This window comes from Terrapene carolina, unplaced genomic scaffold, assembly GCF_002925995.2.
Source record: "Terrapene carolina triunguis isolate 2854851 unplaced genomic scaffold, T_m_triunguis-2.0 Scaffold33891, whole genome shotgun sequence".
Lineage (NCBI taxonomy): Eukaryota > Metazoa > Chordata > Testudines > Emydidae > Terrapene > Terrapene triunguis.
Window position 1 is genome coordinate 6146412 of NW_020698242.1, and position 18882 is coordinate 6165293.

Here is an 18882-nt window from a genome sequence, read left to right on the forward strand (position 1 = left end):
GCGCTGGGCCGGGGCCCGGGGTGCGCTGGGCCGCGGGCTGGGGCCAGGCCGGGGCCCGGCAGTGCTGGGCCGGGGGTGCTGGGCCGGGGGCCGGCGGTGCTGGGCCGGGGGTGCTCGGCTGGTGGCTGGCACCCCTGGGCCCGAGCCGAGCCAGGCTGGAGATGCCGGGGCCGGCCGCCGGAGGGAGCCGCTCCGTTGGGGGGGCCAGACTGGGCTGCGCCTCCTACCCCCACCCCCTCCAGCTTACCTGCTGCCTGCTTCAGGCTTCCCGCGAATCAAATGTTCGCGGGAAGCAGGGGAGGGGGCGGAGTTGGGGAGGGGACTTTGGGGAAGGGGTGGAGTTGGGGTGGGAGCGTGGGCGGGGCTGTGGGCGGGGCCGGGGCCCCGTGGAGTGTCCTCTTTTTGGACACTCAAAATATGGTAACCCTAATAATATTCTCACTAATATACTGACACTCAATTCCCACACACAACTTGTTTTACTTTTCAAAACTCTTACCTCTTTGTGACACTCTTTGAGCAGACTGATAACTCGGTTACATTCTTCACTGTGCAGGTGAGGAGACAAGTCTGGATGCATCTTGAGTTAAGGGTTTCTCGTGCAGTTCATGGACTACAATTTGAAAAATGTTCCACCTGCAAATATTAACATATGAAAGTACATCTTAAAGTCTAACACATTTCCATTTAGGAAGTCCTTGCAGTTCACTAATAGAAATAACTTAATTTTAATCAAAACCAGAACATAATGACATCCCAAATTGTTTATTTAGGTTATAATTTGATTTAACAAAGTACGTAGTTAAAAATGAAAATGTAGCATATGCCTGCCTCTGCCTTTCTGTTATTCATTTATGGACTGCCTACGTGATTAAAGTTAAGCACACACTTAAGAGCTTTGTGGGATCAAGGTCCTCTATGTGTTTCATGTATCAAAGGGGTAGCCGTGTTAGTCTGGATCTGTAAAAGCAGCAAAGAGTCCTGTGGCACCTTATAGACTAACAGACGTATAGGAGCATGAGCTTTCGTGGGTGAATACCCATTTCTTCACATGCATCCGAAGAAGTGGGTATTCACCCATGAAAGCTCATGCTCCTATACGTCTGTTAATCTATAAGGTGCCACAGGACTCTTTGCTGCTTTTATGTGTTTCATGGCATTTGGGAGTTGTTGAAGATGAAATAATCTTTCTCCTTGCTGCTGTCCGTTCCTCCTCCATTTTCTAGCTTCTTTAGTGGAAGGTAAAAACTAAAACTATGGTCTATTTTCACTACACGTCCACTACCCATGTGGGTATAGGGCAGTATACATGTCACCTGGTATTCTGGTATTTCTACAGTACTTTGAATCACTGGCTTTTTTATTTGTGCCTAGGTATCTGAGTTAAAATGCAAAATTTAATTAACTGATCTTGACTGACTGGAGACGGTGGTGGAGAAAAGGGCCAAATTTCGAGTAGCTAAGTTACACTGATATGCTTTGGAAGCATGTCCCTGTACTTCACTCAGAATTTTGGCTATGCAACACCCACTGCTTTAACAGGAATCACAAAATAAAGCCTTATGCAATATTTTTAAAATTTATCCCAAGGGGTTAACAAACCCACAAGCAGAAAAATTAAGGCTGAACAGTCATCCTTAATAACTATTGTATCTGGAAGTTTTGCAGTGCATATGGTATTTCAGATAGTATTGTCCTTCAGAAAGCAACATCGTCTTTGTCTTGATCCTGCAGAGAAGTCCATAATCCTGTTTCGATTACACTGGGTCCAGTCCTACATTGTGCTGAGCACCTTCAACTCCAATGAAATCACTGGATGTTAACCAAGTAAAAATACTATCCCTTTAGAGAGATTAGAGGAAGAGAGTGGTGGGATATATTGGGGTGCAGGAGGAAATCACTGCATAATACTAGAGAATGGCATACAGCGAGACTGGGGGGGCATAAATGGGAGAAGAAAAGACAAAGAAACTGAAGAAGAGGTAGAGAACACAATGTGAGGAAAGAGAAAAAGCCAGTTATGATGGTATCAATCCAGCACCTTTTAATCATTTCACAGATAGACTTTTATCTATTTTATTCAAAGATTTAAAAGTATCTGAAGAAAGATTAGTGAGCAAAACCACACACATCCAGAAGCGTGCTAGCATATCAAAATAGAAATGAGCTCTACCCTTTGGTGGACACAGACACATTCTGATTTTGTTTAGCAACTACAGTACTACAAAAATGTACTTGGTGATTAAGAAAAAAAATCACGTCCCAAAAATAAAATACTGTGTATACAATTTAAAATTTCTTGTTAATTATAAAATAGTTAAAGAAATCTTATTAAGGCTACACTTTAGGTTTTGTTTAAAGTGCTGCAACAAAATCTAATATTAATACAAATGCTCAGTGATTAATTTTAATTTAATGAACAGTTTTGGGAAGGGGATTTAGATATTACCCCAAATTGTTTGCAATCCAAATGAACAGTGTCATGCTAACAAAAATAACAGTAACAATCAGCTTTTTTGTTTAGAGTTAGAGTGCAAACTAAATAGCAAAATGATTAACACAAGTTATATTTGTAAGCTTTTCAGCTCTAACCATTCCCGTTAACATAGCTATCACCTCTCACAGAGGTGGATTAACTATGCCAACGGGAGAAGTTCTCCTGTCAGCATAGCAGTGTCTTCTCTAAAGCGCTACAGTAGCACATAGTTTTAAGTGTAGACCTGTCCTAATAAAAGGGTTGCTCTAAAATATTTATCGTATCTTATTAGCTAAAAGTGTCTTCTCTATTAGTTACTAAAATTACAAATATATTACATTTGACTACAAGTTATGTTTATAAGTTGGCACTTAGCAGCACTTTTTTTCTTCAAAGTGCTTTATATCAAAAAACCTCAATTTTTAGAGGCTAAAGTTTGCAGCAAGTAGTAAATATCAAGATCATATTTGCTACATAAATGTGCATAATAGGAAAAAAGATAAGACTTCTAGAGAGGTTACATGAAAGGATACTAGCTCCACTCCAAGACATGTAATCATCTGAGTTCATCTTTGACAAATCCCCAAAACAACAGGGAAACTAAAAATAGAAACACACAGTGAATTAGCAGGTAGCAAGTGTCATTAAAGTGGTAACTAAGGGCTTGTCAACACTACACAGCTTTTAAAGACAAGGCTGTGTCGACACAGCCTTGTCGCTAAAAGTCAGCATGTGTAAACGCTCTTTGTCAGCACTTTTGCCAACAAAATACTTCTAGCCCCGCGAGCAGTGTTAAGCTATGTCGGCAGGAGAGCGCTCCTGCCGACAAAGCTGCGTTCACACTGCCACTTGCGTCGGCAAAACTTTTGTCTTTCGTGGGGGGGGGAGGGCTTTTTTAAGTACCTGTGAAGGACAAAAGTTTTGTCAACAATTTTGCAGTGTAGACATACCCTAAGCCTCATTATCATCTACCATATTTGCACAACACACTTTGATTAAAGGTGATCTAAATAGTTGACATACTGAATTCAAATACATAATCCACTGACTGAAGCTCTCTATTTAAAAAAATATTTCATTGCTTATTAGAACGATCTGGCCTGTAGAATGCTACAAGGAAATACAAATTAGATCATCCCCATTCTAGAAAGAGGCTTTCATGTCACTTCCCATCTTAAGTAATAAATGTTGAGATAACTGCTGTTCCTACTGCACACTATTCAACAGCCAGAAATGTGGCAAAGCACATGAAGTTAAACTAAACTTATGTCTACACTACAAACGTCTGCTGGCATAGTTACATCAATTGGGGATGTGAAGAGGTTTTGATCCCTGACATAGCTGTGCTGGCAGAAGGCCCTAGTGTAGACACAGTTATACTGGCAAAACTATACTTGTACTAGTATAGCTTGTTTTGTTTGGGGATAACAATATAAGCTATACCAGTGAAAGTGCAGCTTTGCAAATACAATTGCGTCTGCACTAGGAGGGCTTTGCTGTATAGCATATCAGTATAGGTACACCACTGAACTGCTCCATGAAGAGACATGGCCTAACACTGAAGATAAATAATCTGTTATGAGAGGGGCCCTCTGTGACCCTAAGAACATCCCAATGCCACAGGGCAAGGGGCTTCCTGGTATGTAGCAATGTGTCTCAGCTGGCCTGCCCACCTTTGTGTGCACCCCACACACTGTTGTCATGATATTTATTTAGAAGGTGTCTTGTATCAAAAACTAGTAACTCACTAGTATCTAGAATATACTCAAACTAGTAACTCACTGATCATTAGTATTCTTGCATGGTGTATGTACAGTTGACATGTAAAAAGCTATACAGATGTGCTGGAAAATATGTCCCTCAAATGTATTTGGCAGACAGTGCCTAATCCCAGTGGGTCCTAGACAAAGCAATGTTGTTTTGTAGGCTTGACTACAATCTCCAATGTAAATGAAGATATGACCTCAGACAATGAAAAGCACATTCACATGCAAGGTAAAAAAAAGCCATCAGGCAAGCAAGTGGGGGAAGATGATCACTTAATTTCAATGGGGTTGGTGACTGCACTCACAAGAAGCCTTCCTGCCTCATGGAACAGGATCAGTAAACTCTGGGAAGATATAAGCAAAGGCAAAAGTCATTTTATTCTTCACCTTTCAGACAAAGTAACCAAGTGCTTTGGTCTCTGCATTGGATCCTGGCTAAAGACTGGTCAGCCATGCTGGAAGAATGACTATGGTGAGAAAACTACTTTGAATGAAAGACTCAGGGCCGGTGCAACCCATTAGGCGACCGGCACTACAATTTGGGGGCAGCGACCGCGGCGGTATTTTGGTGGTGGGACCTTCCGCCGCCTCTGTGGGGGGCAGCATTTTGGGGCAGGACCTTCCGCTGCCTAGGGCGGCAGAAAAGCTGGCAGCGCTCCTGGAAAGACTAGTTTATTAAATCAGATTTTAGTCTAGTTGTTTGTAACCATTTCTATCCTTACTCCTTCTACTTAGTACCACTTAAATCTATGTTCTATTGTTAATAAATTTGTTTTACTTTTACTGTACACCAACTCAGTGCTGTGTATTTCAAATGGAGGCTGTGTTAATCTCAGTTAAGCTAACAAGCTGCTGTGTACTGTCACTTTAAAAGAGCAGCAAACTTGAGGTGGTTTTGTGAGTGCTACCATGAGAGGGAGCTGAGCACAGCAGGAAAATGCTTTTGGGGACAATTCTGGGTTACAAGGGTTAGTGAGATCCCCCTGCAAAGGGTAATTGAGCAGTGGAAGCCAGAGTGAGACTTTCTTGCTTGTATGGTGGCTGTTGGTGACATGGCTGTGAGCCACAGCTGTATAGCATTTAAGGCACCCAGAGTTGCAAGACTGAACCCCTTACTGGCCTGGGTGAATCCCAAAGCATCACACCTTCCACATCAGGGTTAGATTTGCTGAGTAAGTGCCTGACCCTGCAATCAGTTCTTCAAAGAACTCCACATAGGAATAAACATATATACAAGAGTAACTGTTGACAACAGTTGGGACTGAAGGGAATATTGCAAGCTATCAGGGCTAGTCTACACTGGCAACGCTGAAGCGCTGCTGCGGCAGCGCTTTAACGTGGCTTCTGTAGTCGCAACAGAGTGCTTGGAGAGAGCTCTCCTAGCACTCTAAAAAAACCCACCTCCATAAGAGGCATAGCTACAAGAGCTGATGCACTCTCTACACTGGTGCTTTACAGCGCTGAAACTTGCTGCGCTCAGAGGGGTGTTTTTTCACACCCCTGAGCGCTGTAAATTGCCAGTGTAGACAAGCCCTCACTATAGTTAGAATAGCTACTTCAGAGTTACCTAAGAGCTTTGGCATCTGATGCTGTTACTAACCTTCCCTTCACAAGCAATTACTCAGAACAAAAACTTGTTAACTTGTCTTTAATGCAAGAGGCTGTGCTTAACTAAGGAGGCAACTTAATTTGGACATCTCCCAGAGAAACAGTACTGCCTAATGAAATAAATAGCAATGACTTCTGCCAGAAGCAAAAACTCCACTTAATGAGGATCCATTCAACCAATGGCAAGGAGTTAATACCTGGTGTATCACCCTTTAATAGAAATTCTAAAATCCAGTCCCTATTAGAAATTGTCATAAAAATAGAGGGACATGAGGACAAAAGTCGTTTTTCAACATCGCCATCCTTAGCTATGTCACTATCATTACCTTTGATTAAAACTGAAAGGATCTTCAAAAATCAAATACTATTAATCATTCATGTTTTGTTTATTTTTGGTACTTCACTCCCTTGAACAACGAAAACAGAATGGTCAGTTTCACTGTAAGTTACTCACATTGCAATAGCCTCATTTGGGGCACAAACAACTCATTTTTATGTTTAAAGCCAACCCCTTCCATCACGATAGAACAAAATATTTTAATTGAAATTCTCTTCATTCAAGTTTTTGAAATTTTCTTTTTGAAAGCCACACAGAAAAGCTGAATTTTGGGCCCAAAAGTATCTAGCAGTGTCCCTTTAAGGAGGAAGGAAAGAGTCAGTATTTTGTACAATGTGGTATTTTAATTAATTTTTAGTTGTCATTTTAAGAAATAATCTCTCCTCTCACAGAGGCCAGTCACTTAGATCTTGTTTAAACTAAGCTTTCCCTCCCTAGGAATGGCAGAGAATTCTACAACTTTTCAGCCCCAATAGGTATCATGAGTGAGAATGCTAGTGTAAACCATGCTCCAGGCAACCACTGCTGTTCTAACCACTGTATCATCAAAGCTGACATTTTAAGCACCATTAGATGACAGTTAGACTTTCAGGTTAAACAACAGTGCTTAAAATGATGATGTTCAGCTAAAGTCCTGTCTGCACTAGCGATCCCACTATTTCTACCAACTGTGCAACTGAACTGGTGATGGGAAGTTTGGGGCCAGAAAGATTAGACACTCTCAATCAAGCCAATACACTGCCCAGCAGGGACTCTAAACCTTAAAGGCATGTCTACACAGCAAAGAAAAATCCACCAACTGACTCAGGATCCCGGGGCTCAGGCTGCAGCGCTGTTTCACTGCTGTGTAAACTTCCAAGCTTGAACTGGAGCCTGGGCCTCCCATCCCGCAGGGTCCTAGAGCCCAGAAGTTTACACAGCAATAAAACAACCCCACAGCCCAACCCTCAGAAGCCCGAGTCAGCTAGCATGGGCCAGCCATGGGTGTCTCAGTGGTGTGCAGACATACCCTAACAGTCTATAATGCTCACAAAATAAATTTACACAAATCCAAGCGACATGGAAGCCTCTTAATTTTCCAGCCTCTGAAATAGTCTCCCTGTTGCCACAATGAGAAAAAAACCCAGTTACCTACCTTTCTTAACTGTTGTTCTTCTAGATGTGTTGCTCATGTCCATTCCATGTTAGGTGTGTGCACGCTGCATGTACCACTGATGGAAATTTTTCCCCTAGTGGTATCCATAGGGTTGGCTCTGGCGTCCTCTGGAGTGCTGTGCTCATGCGCCAGTATATGAAGCGCCACCAGCCCTACACCCTCTCAGTTCCTTTTTGCTGTCAGCTCCAATGGCAAGTAGGAGGTTGGATCATGGAATGGACATGAGCAACATATCTCAAAGAACAACAGTTACAAAAGGTAGGTAACCATTTTTTCCTCTTCGAGAGCTTGCTCATGTCGATTCCATGTTAGGTGACTCACAAGCAGTATCCCTGGAGGTGGGCTCGGAGTTCATGGTCTTGCGGCTTGCAGCACTGCTCTACCAAAACTTGAGTCATCCTGTGCCTGCTGGGTAATGGCATAATGGGACGCAAATGGAGGTGGTGCACACATACCTAACATGGAATCAACATGAGCAAGCACTTGAAGAATACACCTCTATCCCAATATAACGCGACCCGATATAACATGAATTCGGATATAACACGGTAAAGCAGTGCTCCGGGGGGGGGGGGGCGGGGCTGCGCACTCCGGCGGATCAAAGCAAATTCGATATATCGTGGTTTCACCTATAAGGCGGTAAGATTTTTTGGCTCCCGAGGACAGCGTTATATCAGGGTAGAGGTGTATTTACATTCTTTGAAGTGTTTTAAACAGTCCTCCACATTAATATAATTGCTGTGGTATTTTCTTTCAAGCCCCTCCTCCACATTACTGTGTGGAAGTCTAATACTACACTATACTCCTAATGCAGCAAAATTTGAACTAAACAAATTGCTAAATATTCCTTTCAGAAAATTAACAAGTGAACCTAAAACTGCAGATGACAGACCCAGTACCTGCATCCAACTAAGGCCAGGTCTACACTATAAATTTACAATGGTATAACTACAGTATAACGGTATGAAAAATCCACACCCCTGAGTGTCGTAGTTATACCAACCTAACCCCCTGTGTAGACAACTGAGTTGACAGGATGGCTTCTCCCATTGACATAGCTACCCGCCTCTCGCGGAAGTGGAGTACCTACACCAAAGAGAGAAGTCCTCCCGCCGGAGTAGGTATCGTCTTCATTGAAGCGCTGCACCAGTGCAGCTGTTCCACTGCAGCCTTTACGCGTAGACATGCCCTAAGTGATTCAAGTAAGAACTCTGCCATGCCACTACCAATTTTTGGTTGCACACCATAGTAAGTCAGTGTTTCTAATTTGTAGAGCCCTGCGTGGACATATATAAAGTGGAGATTTGTGGATTTGCAAGGTTCTACTAATTTGTCCATGGATTTTCCTCATAGCATTAGCTAACATTTTTGAGCGCTCTTCAGTGATTATGTATTACTATAATAGGTCTAAGACTGACTGGTGGTGTGTGTCAGTGATTTCATAATCAGCTTGCAGTCTCAATCAGTATTCTGCCAGTGGTGTCATCTTGATCAGTTCTCTCAGGTCTTGTCTACACTACAAAGTTTTGTCAGGAGGTGTACACACTACAAAGCTATTTTTGGCGGAAAAATCCTGCTGTTTTGCCGACAAAATAAAACCACCTCAACCAGAGACATAAAGCCTTTTGCAACAAAGCGTTGTTGTAGACACCGTTTGTCTGACAGAAGTGGTTTCCGCCAGTATCCCACAATGCCGTGACCGCTCTGCTCACTGTTTTGATCTCTGCTGCCCTGCAGGAATGCACCCCCCTCCCCCCTTCCGAAGTTCCAGGAAGCATCTGACAGCTGAGTGTGCTGCTCCCTTTGTGGAACAAAGAACAAATCATTGGAATGCTCCTGTTCTGCCCTGCTCTAGGAACACAGTGGCAGGCAAACTGCTGCTGCAGGGGGGGAGAGGGACTGCTATGTTGCTTTGACATTCCTCAGCATGGGAGCTCGCGGGTTCCCGGCAGCTGAGGAGGCTGCGGGGAGGGAATCACAAACTGCTTCGGGAGAGCCTGCTGTGCGGAACAGAGCCGGGGGGCTGACTTGGGGGGGGGTGTCCCCCTCCTCCTTCCTCAGAATAGGTCAGTCAGCCTGTTGTCTCCCCCAACCTAGACACACCACTCTCCTCTCCCACCCCACACCCCCTTCAGTTGAAAAAGCAGCTGATAATCTAGTAGGATGCCCCTGGAAGGATGGGATTGAGAAACCTGCATCATGTGACACTGTCCCTGCCTCAGGGAGGCATTGCAAACCCTTCCCAAAGCACCCTGCGGCCAGTTGCATAGTGAGATAGCTACCACAGCGCACTGCTCTCTGTGTCGATGCAAGAGCTGCTAGTGTGGATGCACTCTGCCGACACAAGGAACTAGTGTGGACATGCAACAGCGGTTTAATTAAAGTGCTTTTATTAAAGCAGCATAACTTTTGCCAACAAAACTTTGCATTGTAGACAAGGCCTCAGAAATAGAAAGCACTGACTAACACTCCAATGAAGTAACAACAGAAGGGAGGGAAGCATGACAATAGAAAGGTCATTCCCATTCTTCATTTAGAATGGATTAGTGGTGTAATTCATATAAAGAAACTATTTTCATATGAAGTGAGAAAAGGCACTGATAGCATAAACAGATGTCTGTTCAAAGCTACATTTCCCCAAGTAAGTTTTCTAGTGCCCAGATCTTATTCACGAGTTGTTCCATTGAGTTCATCTAGGATTTACAGAATACATAATCACTCAGCTTTGTAACATTAGTCCTCTTTAAATTATCTCTTATCAGATAATGTTCAGTCATTAACTTACCAAATAAAGTCGTGTTCAGCCAAAGTAAGAAAACGGTTAGATTAATCATTCCTGAAAAACATTTAGATAGCCCTGACACAATGAACTCTTTAAATGGGAGGAGACTAACCAGATACCCTCACTGTAACGTATTTCATGATAGACCACAACATGAGTATGCTTGCAGTTCATCATTACATTCTTCAAAGCTTAGTCAGCAATCTCAAATTGCATTGTTGACTGTGTGTACCAAGTTAACGTATTTATAATATGGGTAAAATAAGCCACCTCAAATGATGGATGGAAAACTTAATTAGCATCTGTTAAATGCTTTGAGATCCTTGAATGACTGGCGCTTTAAATGCGAAGTATTATTTATGTTCACGAGTAAGCCTATGAGAGATGGGGGAGCTGATGATTTCAAGGTGGATGTGACAGACCTACATGTGAGAAAATGCACAATGACTGGTGGTCAGGTATACTATGTGACAGGAGCAATTTCAAGAGTAACAAAGGAAGCATTGGGGGAAGGTTGCTAGTTTCCTTGCAAAAACCCTAAAAAGTTATTCTACGATAGTAAATAGCTTGTCAGTAGTGAACAAATCAATGTAGATAGAATTTTAACACAGGTGAAAACTTACTAAGATATTAAGAATGGAGTGATGCTGAAAGAATTTTTAGCAGTAAATGTTTGGAAAGAACTTTTTTTATATGTATAAATTGCTCTGAGAGATCTATTAACAGAAATGCTGGATAAAGACTATCAAGGGAAACAAGCAATTGCTCTGAAAGAAATATTAGCAGTAAAGCACAAGGATAATATTAGGAAAGTAGAGCAATTGCTCTGGGAGAAAAATGGGTTTTAAAATGCTAGGCAAACACCATTAAGATCTGAAGTGATTATTTGGAGAGATGTATAAAAGATGAAGTCTGTGCATTTATTTAGAGACGCTAGTATATTTCATCATGGGGCAGCACTAACTGCTGAGACAGGACACAAACTGGTAAGCTCCTAGGATTTCTCTTTAAGAATCTTGCTAATCTTGTTAATCTTGTTAATTTTCCATATTTCTCTCTCCATATTTGGCAACCACAATACAGATAATAGTTGTGTAACGAGTTTGGTGGAGAATGCCAAAAGGAGCTAAAGATAAACACTAACAGGTCAGTTTCCTCCCAACTTTCTGAACGAGCTTTTAATGGAACAGACTGAATCAAAAATGACCATGCAGGTAGTAATGCTTTTTACTGTATACTCACTTAGATAAGATGAGGGAGATGGGAAAAGAAGAGGTCATATTTGGGAATCTCAAAACTAAGGCAGGTACTCTGAGAAGCTATCATCCTTGCCGGATGACATACTATCTCTAGACTCAAAGATACAGCCCATGCTCCAAAAATCTGAATCACTCTTAAGGTCCCCAATTTTCTTTGCCATAATTTAGCAATGCTGGGTATTACTTGCTCTAAGTAAACTGTCCCTACATAGGCCCACCAGAGGGAACCAAGTGGAAGGATGTAACCTGCTTTATGGAGATTTGGGTATCTGAGATGTTAAATTTTAACACAACACACTATCCAATATGTCCAGGAGGTATTCAAAATCCCAATGAGAAGCAAACAGGGAGAGGGGGAAGGTAAAATAAGGACATCTTTGTTTCAGTTAAGAGACAGGACTGACAGTGCAAGAGATCCATCTGATTTATCGGACTTCTCTTTTTAGACATCTTCCTATAACAACATGAGCCTGGCTACGTAAGGCAATATATCCAAAATACACTATTTAAAAAAAAAATTAAAAATCTAGTAAAAAATCGTGGTCCTATATTCCAGCAAATTCAGTATCGTGTGACCAGAACTCCTTTTTTTAGGATGCTGGTTCTGCAGAAAAGCTCCTGAACAGAATAATGAAAAAAGCCAAGGCAAACAAGACTAATCAGAAGTTGTAGTCTCAGGAGGATAATAACTGCTTCAAAAAATACATAGTGATTCAAGTTTAATTTTAAACTAGACAGAAAACATTAGAAACAGACTATTTACAGAGAAAGATTATGAGATGTATTAATTTTTAAAAATTAGTTGTACTGTAGTAGCATCGAGAATTCCCAGACAGGATCTGGGCGCCATTGTTCTAGATACAAAGACACACCCTGCCTTCAACGGCTTTTAAATCTTGGAGTCAAGAGGACACCGACAGTTGAACTAAACAGAAACAGGGTGCGAATGAGTAGGAGGATGAGATAACAAAATTAACAGTTTATAAAACTAGAACTTTAAGTTCGCCACTTGCCCAACCAATGCAAGTAGTGATTTGCAGGCATCACGGCAGAGGTAGACTTTAAGTAAGGGTTTAGAACAGGGGTCAGCAACATTCGGCACGCGGCTCGCCAGGGTAAGCACCCTAGCGGGCCGGGCCAGTTTATTTACCTGCTGACGCGGCAGGTTCGGCCGATCGCGGCCCCCACTGGCCGCGGTTCGCCGTCCCGGGCCAATGGGGGCGGCGGGAAGCGGCGCGGGCCGAGGGACGTGCTGGCCGCGGCTTCCCGCCACCCCCATTGGCCCGGGACGGCGAATCGCGGTGAGGGGGGCCGCGATCGGACGAACCTGCCGCGTCAGCAGGTAAATAAACTGGCCCGGCCCGCTAGGGTGCTTACCCCGGCGAGCCGCGTGCCGAACGTTGCCGACCCCTGGTTTAGAAAAAGGTGATAACTTAATGAGTTTTGAATGGAAGTTCTTCCCACGCATAGAGATCTGCAGGGGAGAAAAACAAGTGGGCAATCAAAAATGCCATTGCTGGCAAAGCAAAAATGGAGGCTAATGGCTCAATAAATTAGTAATCTGGTAGATAGGGCCGGGGTAAATGGTGAAGGGCCTTAAATGAAAAGACAAGGAGCTATTATTTGATGTAATGGAGAGAAGGCCATGGATAGAAAAACAAGTTAGGAAAATGATCCTAGCAGTATTCTGAATGGAGTTCAGTGAAGCCAGTGTTAAAGCCAGCTGGACAGAGAGAAAATGCCAAATCTTTTAAATGCTGTATCATTACAAGTAGCAAGACATAGTCACACTAAATTGTTCCCTTCTTGGAAGTTTCCAAACAAGATAGCAATCTTTAATTAAGAGCAAGAAGCTATTTGAAACTTGATTCAAAACACAGTTCATGGACAGTAAGCATAGCTTATTAACAGTTCTAACAGGGAATTTCTCATTCTTCAATGGATTATATTTTAATTATTAATCATCAAATTACAATGGCATGAGTGTCAGTGCTTTTGCCTTTTTTCAAGCTGCAAATTGTTAGGGTTTGGAATTAAATGATGAGGTAGTAATACCGACAAAACATGTGATCCGAGATTATAAAAATTAAAGAAACCTGTGTATAACTGAACACTAAAAGAAAAAATGCATACTGCTCTTCCCTAGTTGGCATATCCTAGAGAGTGATTAAGTAGTCAGAGATGGAGAAAGATGTCAAAAATAATAATAATAATAATAATCTGTTTAGGTTCCTATAAAGCACCCATCACTATAGTGTTTGAGAGTCTTGGAGCTTAACGCACTAGGGCCTTTTTCAGGGAAAATAGTATTCCATTAGAAAATGTATTTACTAGGGGTATGGCAGGGTGCCACTCCCCTTCCAGTCTGGGTGTGCCACCATGACTCAGTTTCCCATCCTTCTGGGCTCTAGAAATATTCATATCCCAACCACAGGTGATTCATTTAACATTCTTCCCCTCTTCAACGTTTGCTTTATTAAGCTACAACGAGAAAACAGTTTGCTTGGCTCACCTACAGCATAATCAGTTCCTACCCTTGTCAGCTTGGTTTCAAAAGTCAGTCCATTTACCTTGCTCAGACACCCCACAGTCCTTCCAGCCCTATTGGTAAGGTTTCCCTGAGTTGAAGAATCTTACAGCCCTCTCTTTAAGGCTTCACTAGACATTGGAGAACTTGCCAAGGGAGTGACTCCTTCCTCTCTGCTGTCTTCCAGCAACTGACATCTTATATGAAGTGAGAAAGGAAACCTTCCTTTTCTCTAAAGTGTTTCCACCCTCCTCCCAAGTCCTTTTGCAATCACTGCAAACACCTATGTCCCTTCTTAAACAGTCCTTCCCTGCTAGCCCAGAGAGGAGGTCTATATATTTGGTCACTAGAAGTTAACCATGACCAGCTAAACATTTCAGGACTTGTCCCTGTCATCACTAGGTACTAAAGATAGGTGTAACATCATATTAGTTGAAATTGATTAGTTAACATTTTCTAACAATGTATTTTCACAGTATAGACTTAGTCTCAGAGTATAAGGATGCAACAGGAGAGAGTATGCAATAAGGGGAGGATAGCCTAATTGCAATTCTGTTGTGGGAGAGCTTTCACCTATCACAGCTCTCCATCTACCATAGCCAGAAAGAATGGCTATTTTGTTTTTTTCTGGGCCTGCTGTGCTGCTATATGCAATACTGACAATATACCTACAGCTAAACTAACTATCCCTCTCTGATGTACATTTATAGCATCCATACCATGCAACCAATGGTGGACATTAGTCAATATTAACTGAAGAGCAGGAGAAAGACTGGCTGGCTTAGGAAGCTACTAAGACACAAGAGAGTCTTTCACCTGAAAGTCACAGGATCAAATATAGTAGCAGCCAAAAGTCATTAACATATGGCATCTCTTCAGTTCCCCCACGAAGAGGTTAACAATTGAAGCATATTGACTAGACAATGTGGGGAAGTTGCTGCTGATGCCTATGCTGTACCTGTTCTGTTGATAGTTTCATATATTCAAGTCTCTCAATTTGGCACCCCTAATGAGCACAAACGTTTATTTTAAAATAATTGCAGAGGGACAGGAGAATTCTACCCTTTATTTTTACACACTGTTAAGACAAATAGATATGATAAGGGAAACTGTTTTATTTGTTGATAAGCAGCTGGGACTAGATGAAATCTTTCCAGGAATCCCCTATACGTTAAAAATAGAAGAGACCTACTAAGTTATCTAGCGCTGGCAGAGAGGGTAGACAATGCATACTCTGTGGATCAGACTGGACCAAGTACTTGTTGTTATTTTTAATGCATTACAAAAGCAAAAAGCTGGAAAATGTTTATGTTCCAACACAACAGCAATTAAATAACTTTAGAAATTCTTTTCGCAAATTCTTTCGCTGCATGAAAGATGGAAACCTGTACATCAAGATGCAGCCCAATGTAAATTAGAAAAAATAAGATTTATCTTCTCACTACCTCCCCAGGGCTGCGGGAAGGGCGGCCAGCACATCCCTCGGCCCGCGCCGCTTCCCGCAGCCCCCTGTGGCCTGGAGCGGCGAACCACGGCCAGTGTGGCCATGATCAGCTGAACTTGCGGACGCGGCAGGTAAACAAATCGGCCCGGCTTTCCCTGAACAAGCAGTGGCCCGACTTTGAGAAGCACTGATCTAGACCATCCCTGACCGGTGTTTGTCTAACTCGCTCTTAAAAATCTCCAAGGATGGAGATTCCACAATCTCAATGAGCAATTTATGCCATCATGTGCCAGCAATGCCCCTCTGCCATGTACATTGGCCAAACCGGACAGTCTCTACGCAAAAGAATTAATGGACACAAATCTGACATCAGGAATCATAATACTCAAAAACCAGTGGGAGAACACTTTAACCTGTCTGGCCATTCTATGACAGACCTGTGGGTGGCTATCTTAAAACAGAAAAACTTCAAAAACAGACTCCAACGAGAGACTGCTGAGCTGGAATTGATATGCAAACTAGACACAATCAACTCAGGATTAAATAAAGACTGGGAATGGCTGAGCCATTACAAACATTGAATCTATCTCCCCTCGTAAGTATTTTCACACTTGCTTCTTATCAAACTGTCTGTACTGAGCTATCTTGATTATCACTTCAAAAGTTTTTTTTCCTCTTACTTAATTGGCCTCTCAGAGTTGGTAAGACAACTCCCACCTGTTCATGCTCTCTGTATGTGTGTATATATATCTCCTCAATATATGTTTCACTCTATATGCATCCGAAGAAGTGGGTTGTAGCCCACGAAAGCTTATGCTCTAATAAATTTGTTAGTCTCTAAGGTGCCACAAGTACTCCTGTTCTTTCTGCACCCTGAGAGGAAGTTTTTCCTAATGTCCAACCTTAACCACCCGTGCTGCAATTTAAACCGATTGCTTCTTGGCCTATCCACAGAGATTAAGGAGATCAATTGTTCTCCCTCTTCCTTATAACAACCTTTTATGTACTTGAGAACTGTTATCATGTCCCCTCTCATTCTTCTCTTCTCCAGACTAAACAAACCCAATGTTTTCAATCTTCCCTCACAGGTCATGTTCTCTAGAACTTTAATCACTTTTGTTGCTCTTCCATGGACTGTCTCCAATTTGTCCAGCTCTTTTCTGAAATGTGGCACACATATCTGGATACAATACTCCAGTTGAGGCCTCATCAGCACAGAATACAGCAGAATAATTGCTTCTTGTGTCTTGCTTACAACACTCCTGCTAATGCATCCAAGAATGATACCTAAAAACTCGCTCTCATTAGCACTGACCAGAAAACTCTACCGCTCCTCTGATAGAAAAATTCAATAAGAGTACAACTCTACCAATTTTGCTGATACTGTACTTCACTCACTCAACCCAGAGTGGAGCTTTTTCTTTTAGTTACTGTTTTATTCGCCTCCACTTATGTCCACAGAGAACTTGAGCAGGACTGTTCCATGAGCTTCAAGAGGAGATTTAAAATTGTGTCAAGCTCATATCTTCAACTTCAAGATATTCAAGAACACTACATAAATTTTACTCCTGACTTACTTGAGAAAGGGAGAAGTTTTATAATACCGCATTATTATTAAATTTGTCTTTACCTCCTTACAGGAAAAATGGAGTAGTCTTCAACTCCTCTGGGACTGTCCATTAACCCTTTTTTGCCAAAGAAAACCCAAATTCAGAAATCCCTCTGAATATATTTTTTTCAAAATTCCAATTATTAATATCTTCATTTAAAGTCGTAAGAGAAAAATAGAGACGAGCCCCTATAGCAACAATCCTGAAACATATAGGTATATTAAGCTCATAAAGACCTCCCCATAAAAAGTTTTCTTGATTCTCCCAGGTTGCCAAGAAATGAATTATATCTATTCTTTGTATTCAGTTCAACAAAACAAATATTGAAACAATGTTGTGTTAAAAAGAAACCTGCAAGTGTAGGGAAGTTCATGATAAGATACTAAATGTCCAAAATATAGACAAAAAAACATAACATAAATAGGCAGATTTGTAGTCCCCAAATATTGGACCAAGTAACTGAGCATGCTGCCATCTGCTACACTCTCCCTGCTAGGGTAGAGGGCAAGAAACCAGGAAACTAGGTTGGATCAGCATTTCCATCTGGTCCCCATCCAGACCCCAACATGGAGCCAGAAGCAATCTGAGCCAGGTGTTAGAAGAAGGAAGACCAGGAGATCTGGTTCCTTCACTTTCCAGACCCAAATATGGGTTTGAGGAGCAACAGGAACCTAGAGAGCTCCTTCCCTCCCTCCCCAGACACCTTCATAAGACCAGACACAGCTACATAGGATGAAAGCAGAGGGGCCAACTTTCTAATTTCCCCGGGGATGCTCGACCTCTGCTCCACACTAGGCCCTGCCCCCACTCCATCCCTTCTCCCAAGACTCCACCCCCACCTTGCCTCTTCCCACCTCCACCCCACCCCTGCCCCACTCCTCCCTCTCCCCCCCAGCACGCCACTGAACAGCTGATCATGGCAGGCGAGAGGCGCTGGGAGGGGAGAGGAGCTGATTGGCAGGACCACTATTTTTTTCCTGTGGATGCTCCAGCCCTGGAGTAATCACAGAGTCAGCGCCTATGGATGAAAGTTCCTTAATCACAGAGATTCCTCTGCAGTTCTCAACAAGCAGCTTAGAAGTTAGCAGGTCTTATTTCAGTACTGCCGCTGTTAGGCAGACATGCACCCAGAGGGAGATGGCCACAAGTATGTTTGATATTGCTGCTCATGGGCCACCTATCTGCCCTTGCTGACCCTTATAACATCAGCAGGGAAAGAGAAACAAACTCTATGTGAATCGTAAAAAACAAACAACAACAACAACAAAAATCTACTGAGGACATGCTGTTTAAAAGAATACCCTAAAAAACTTGCATTTAAAAAAAAATCTATTTAGAAAATTCAGGTTGACAGTATCCTTTAACCTTTAATCAAAAGGTAGAAAATGCCCTATGACACCTAAATAAAATGTTTACTATTCCCGCATAATAGGTAATTCCCATTAATACTTAAAGGGAAGCTCTCAGGTTAAAATATATTTTTAAAAAGCTTTACTGTTAAAAACACTTAAATTTTAAGTAGTATTTTTAGTATCACTGACACTGTTTGTTCTTCTATTTTCCATTGATTAATCTATTTTAATTGTCCAACCTCAGCAAGTTTCACTTTGTTCTAGTGTATGAGAAACATGTTTCCATATTTGGATGGAAGGCACTGAAGAAGAATGTTCAAATCCAGATAAAACTGCTTTCCTTGATTCTCCTGCCACCCACACACACTTCATGAAAATATTTGTTAATAGTAGGCATCGTGATGCCTTTTCCCCTAAACTTCCTGACACTGGCTGTATAAACAAGTTGCACACACATATTAAGGAAACAAAGGGCCCTTATGATATTCCTCAACTTTGGAGATAGAGGAAAGCCTAAGGGGTTTAATTCTGCACTTGATTTATTTTCACCTCAGGGAAACCCTTG

General features: G+C 42.1%; 1 protein-coding gene across 1 annotated transcript in view; it reads right to left on the reverse strand.

Annotated features, from left to right (window-relative positions):
• The window catches only part of LOC113409570 (COX assembly mitochondrial protein 2 homolog), a 41346-nt gene that overhangs the window by 19505 nt on the left and 2959 nt on the right, over nucleotides 1–18882 (reverse strand). Inside the window, exon 2 of the mRNA XM_026663656.2 lies at nucleotides 500–636. Coding sequence (XP_026519441.1) covers nucleotides 500–580 — 81 coding nt within the window. The 5' untranslated portion in view covers nucleotides 581–636. The remainder of the gene's footprint in view (nucleotides 1–499; nucleotides 637–18882) is intronic.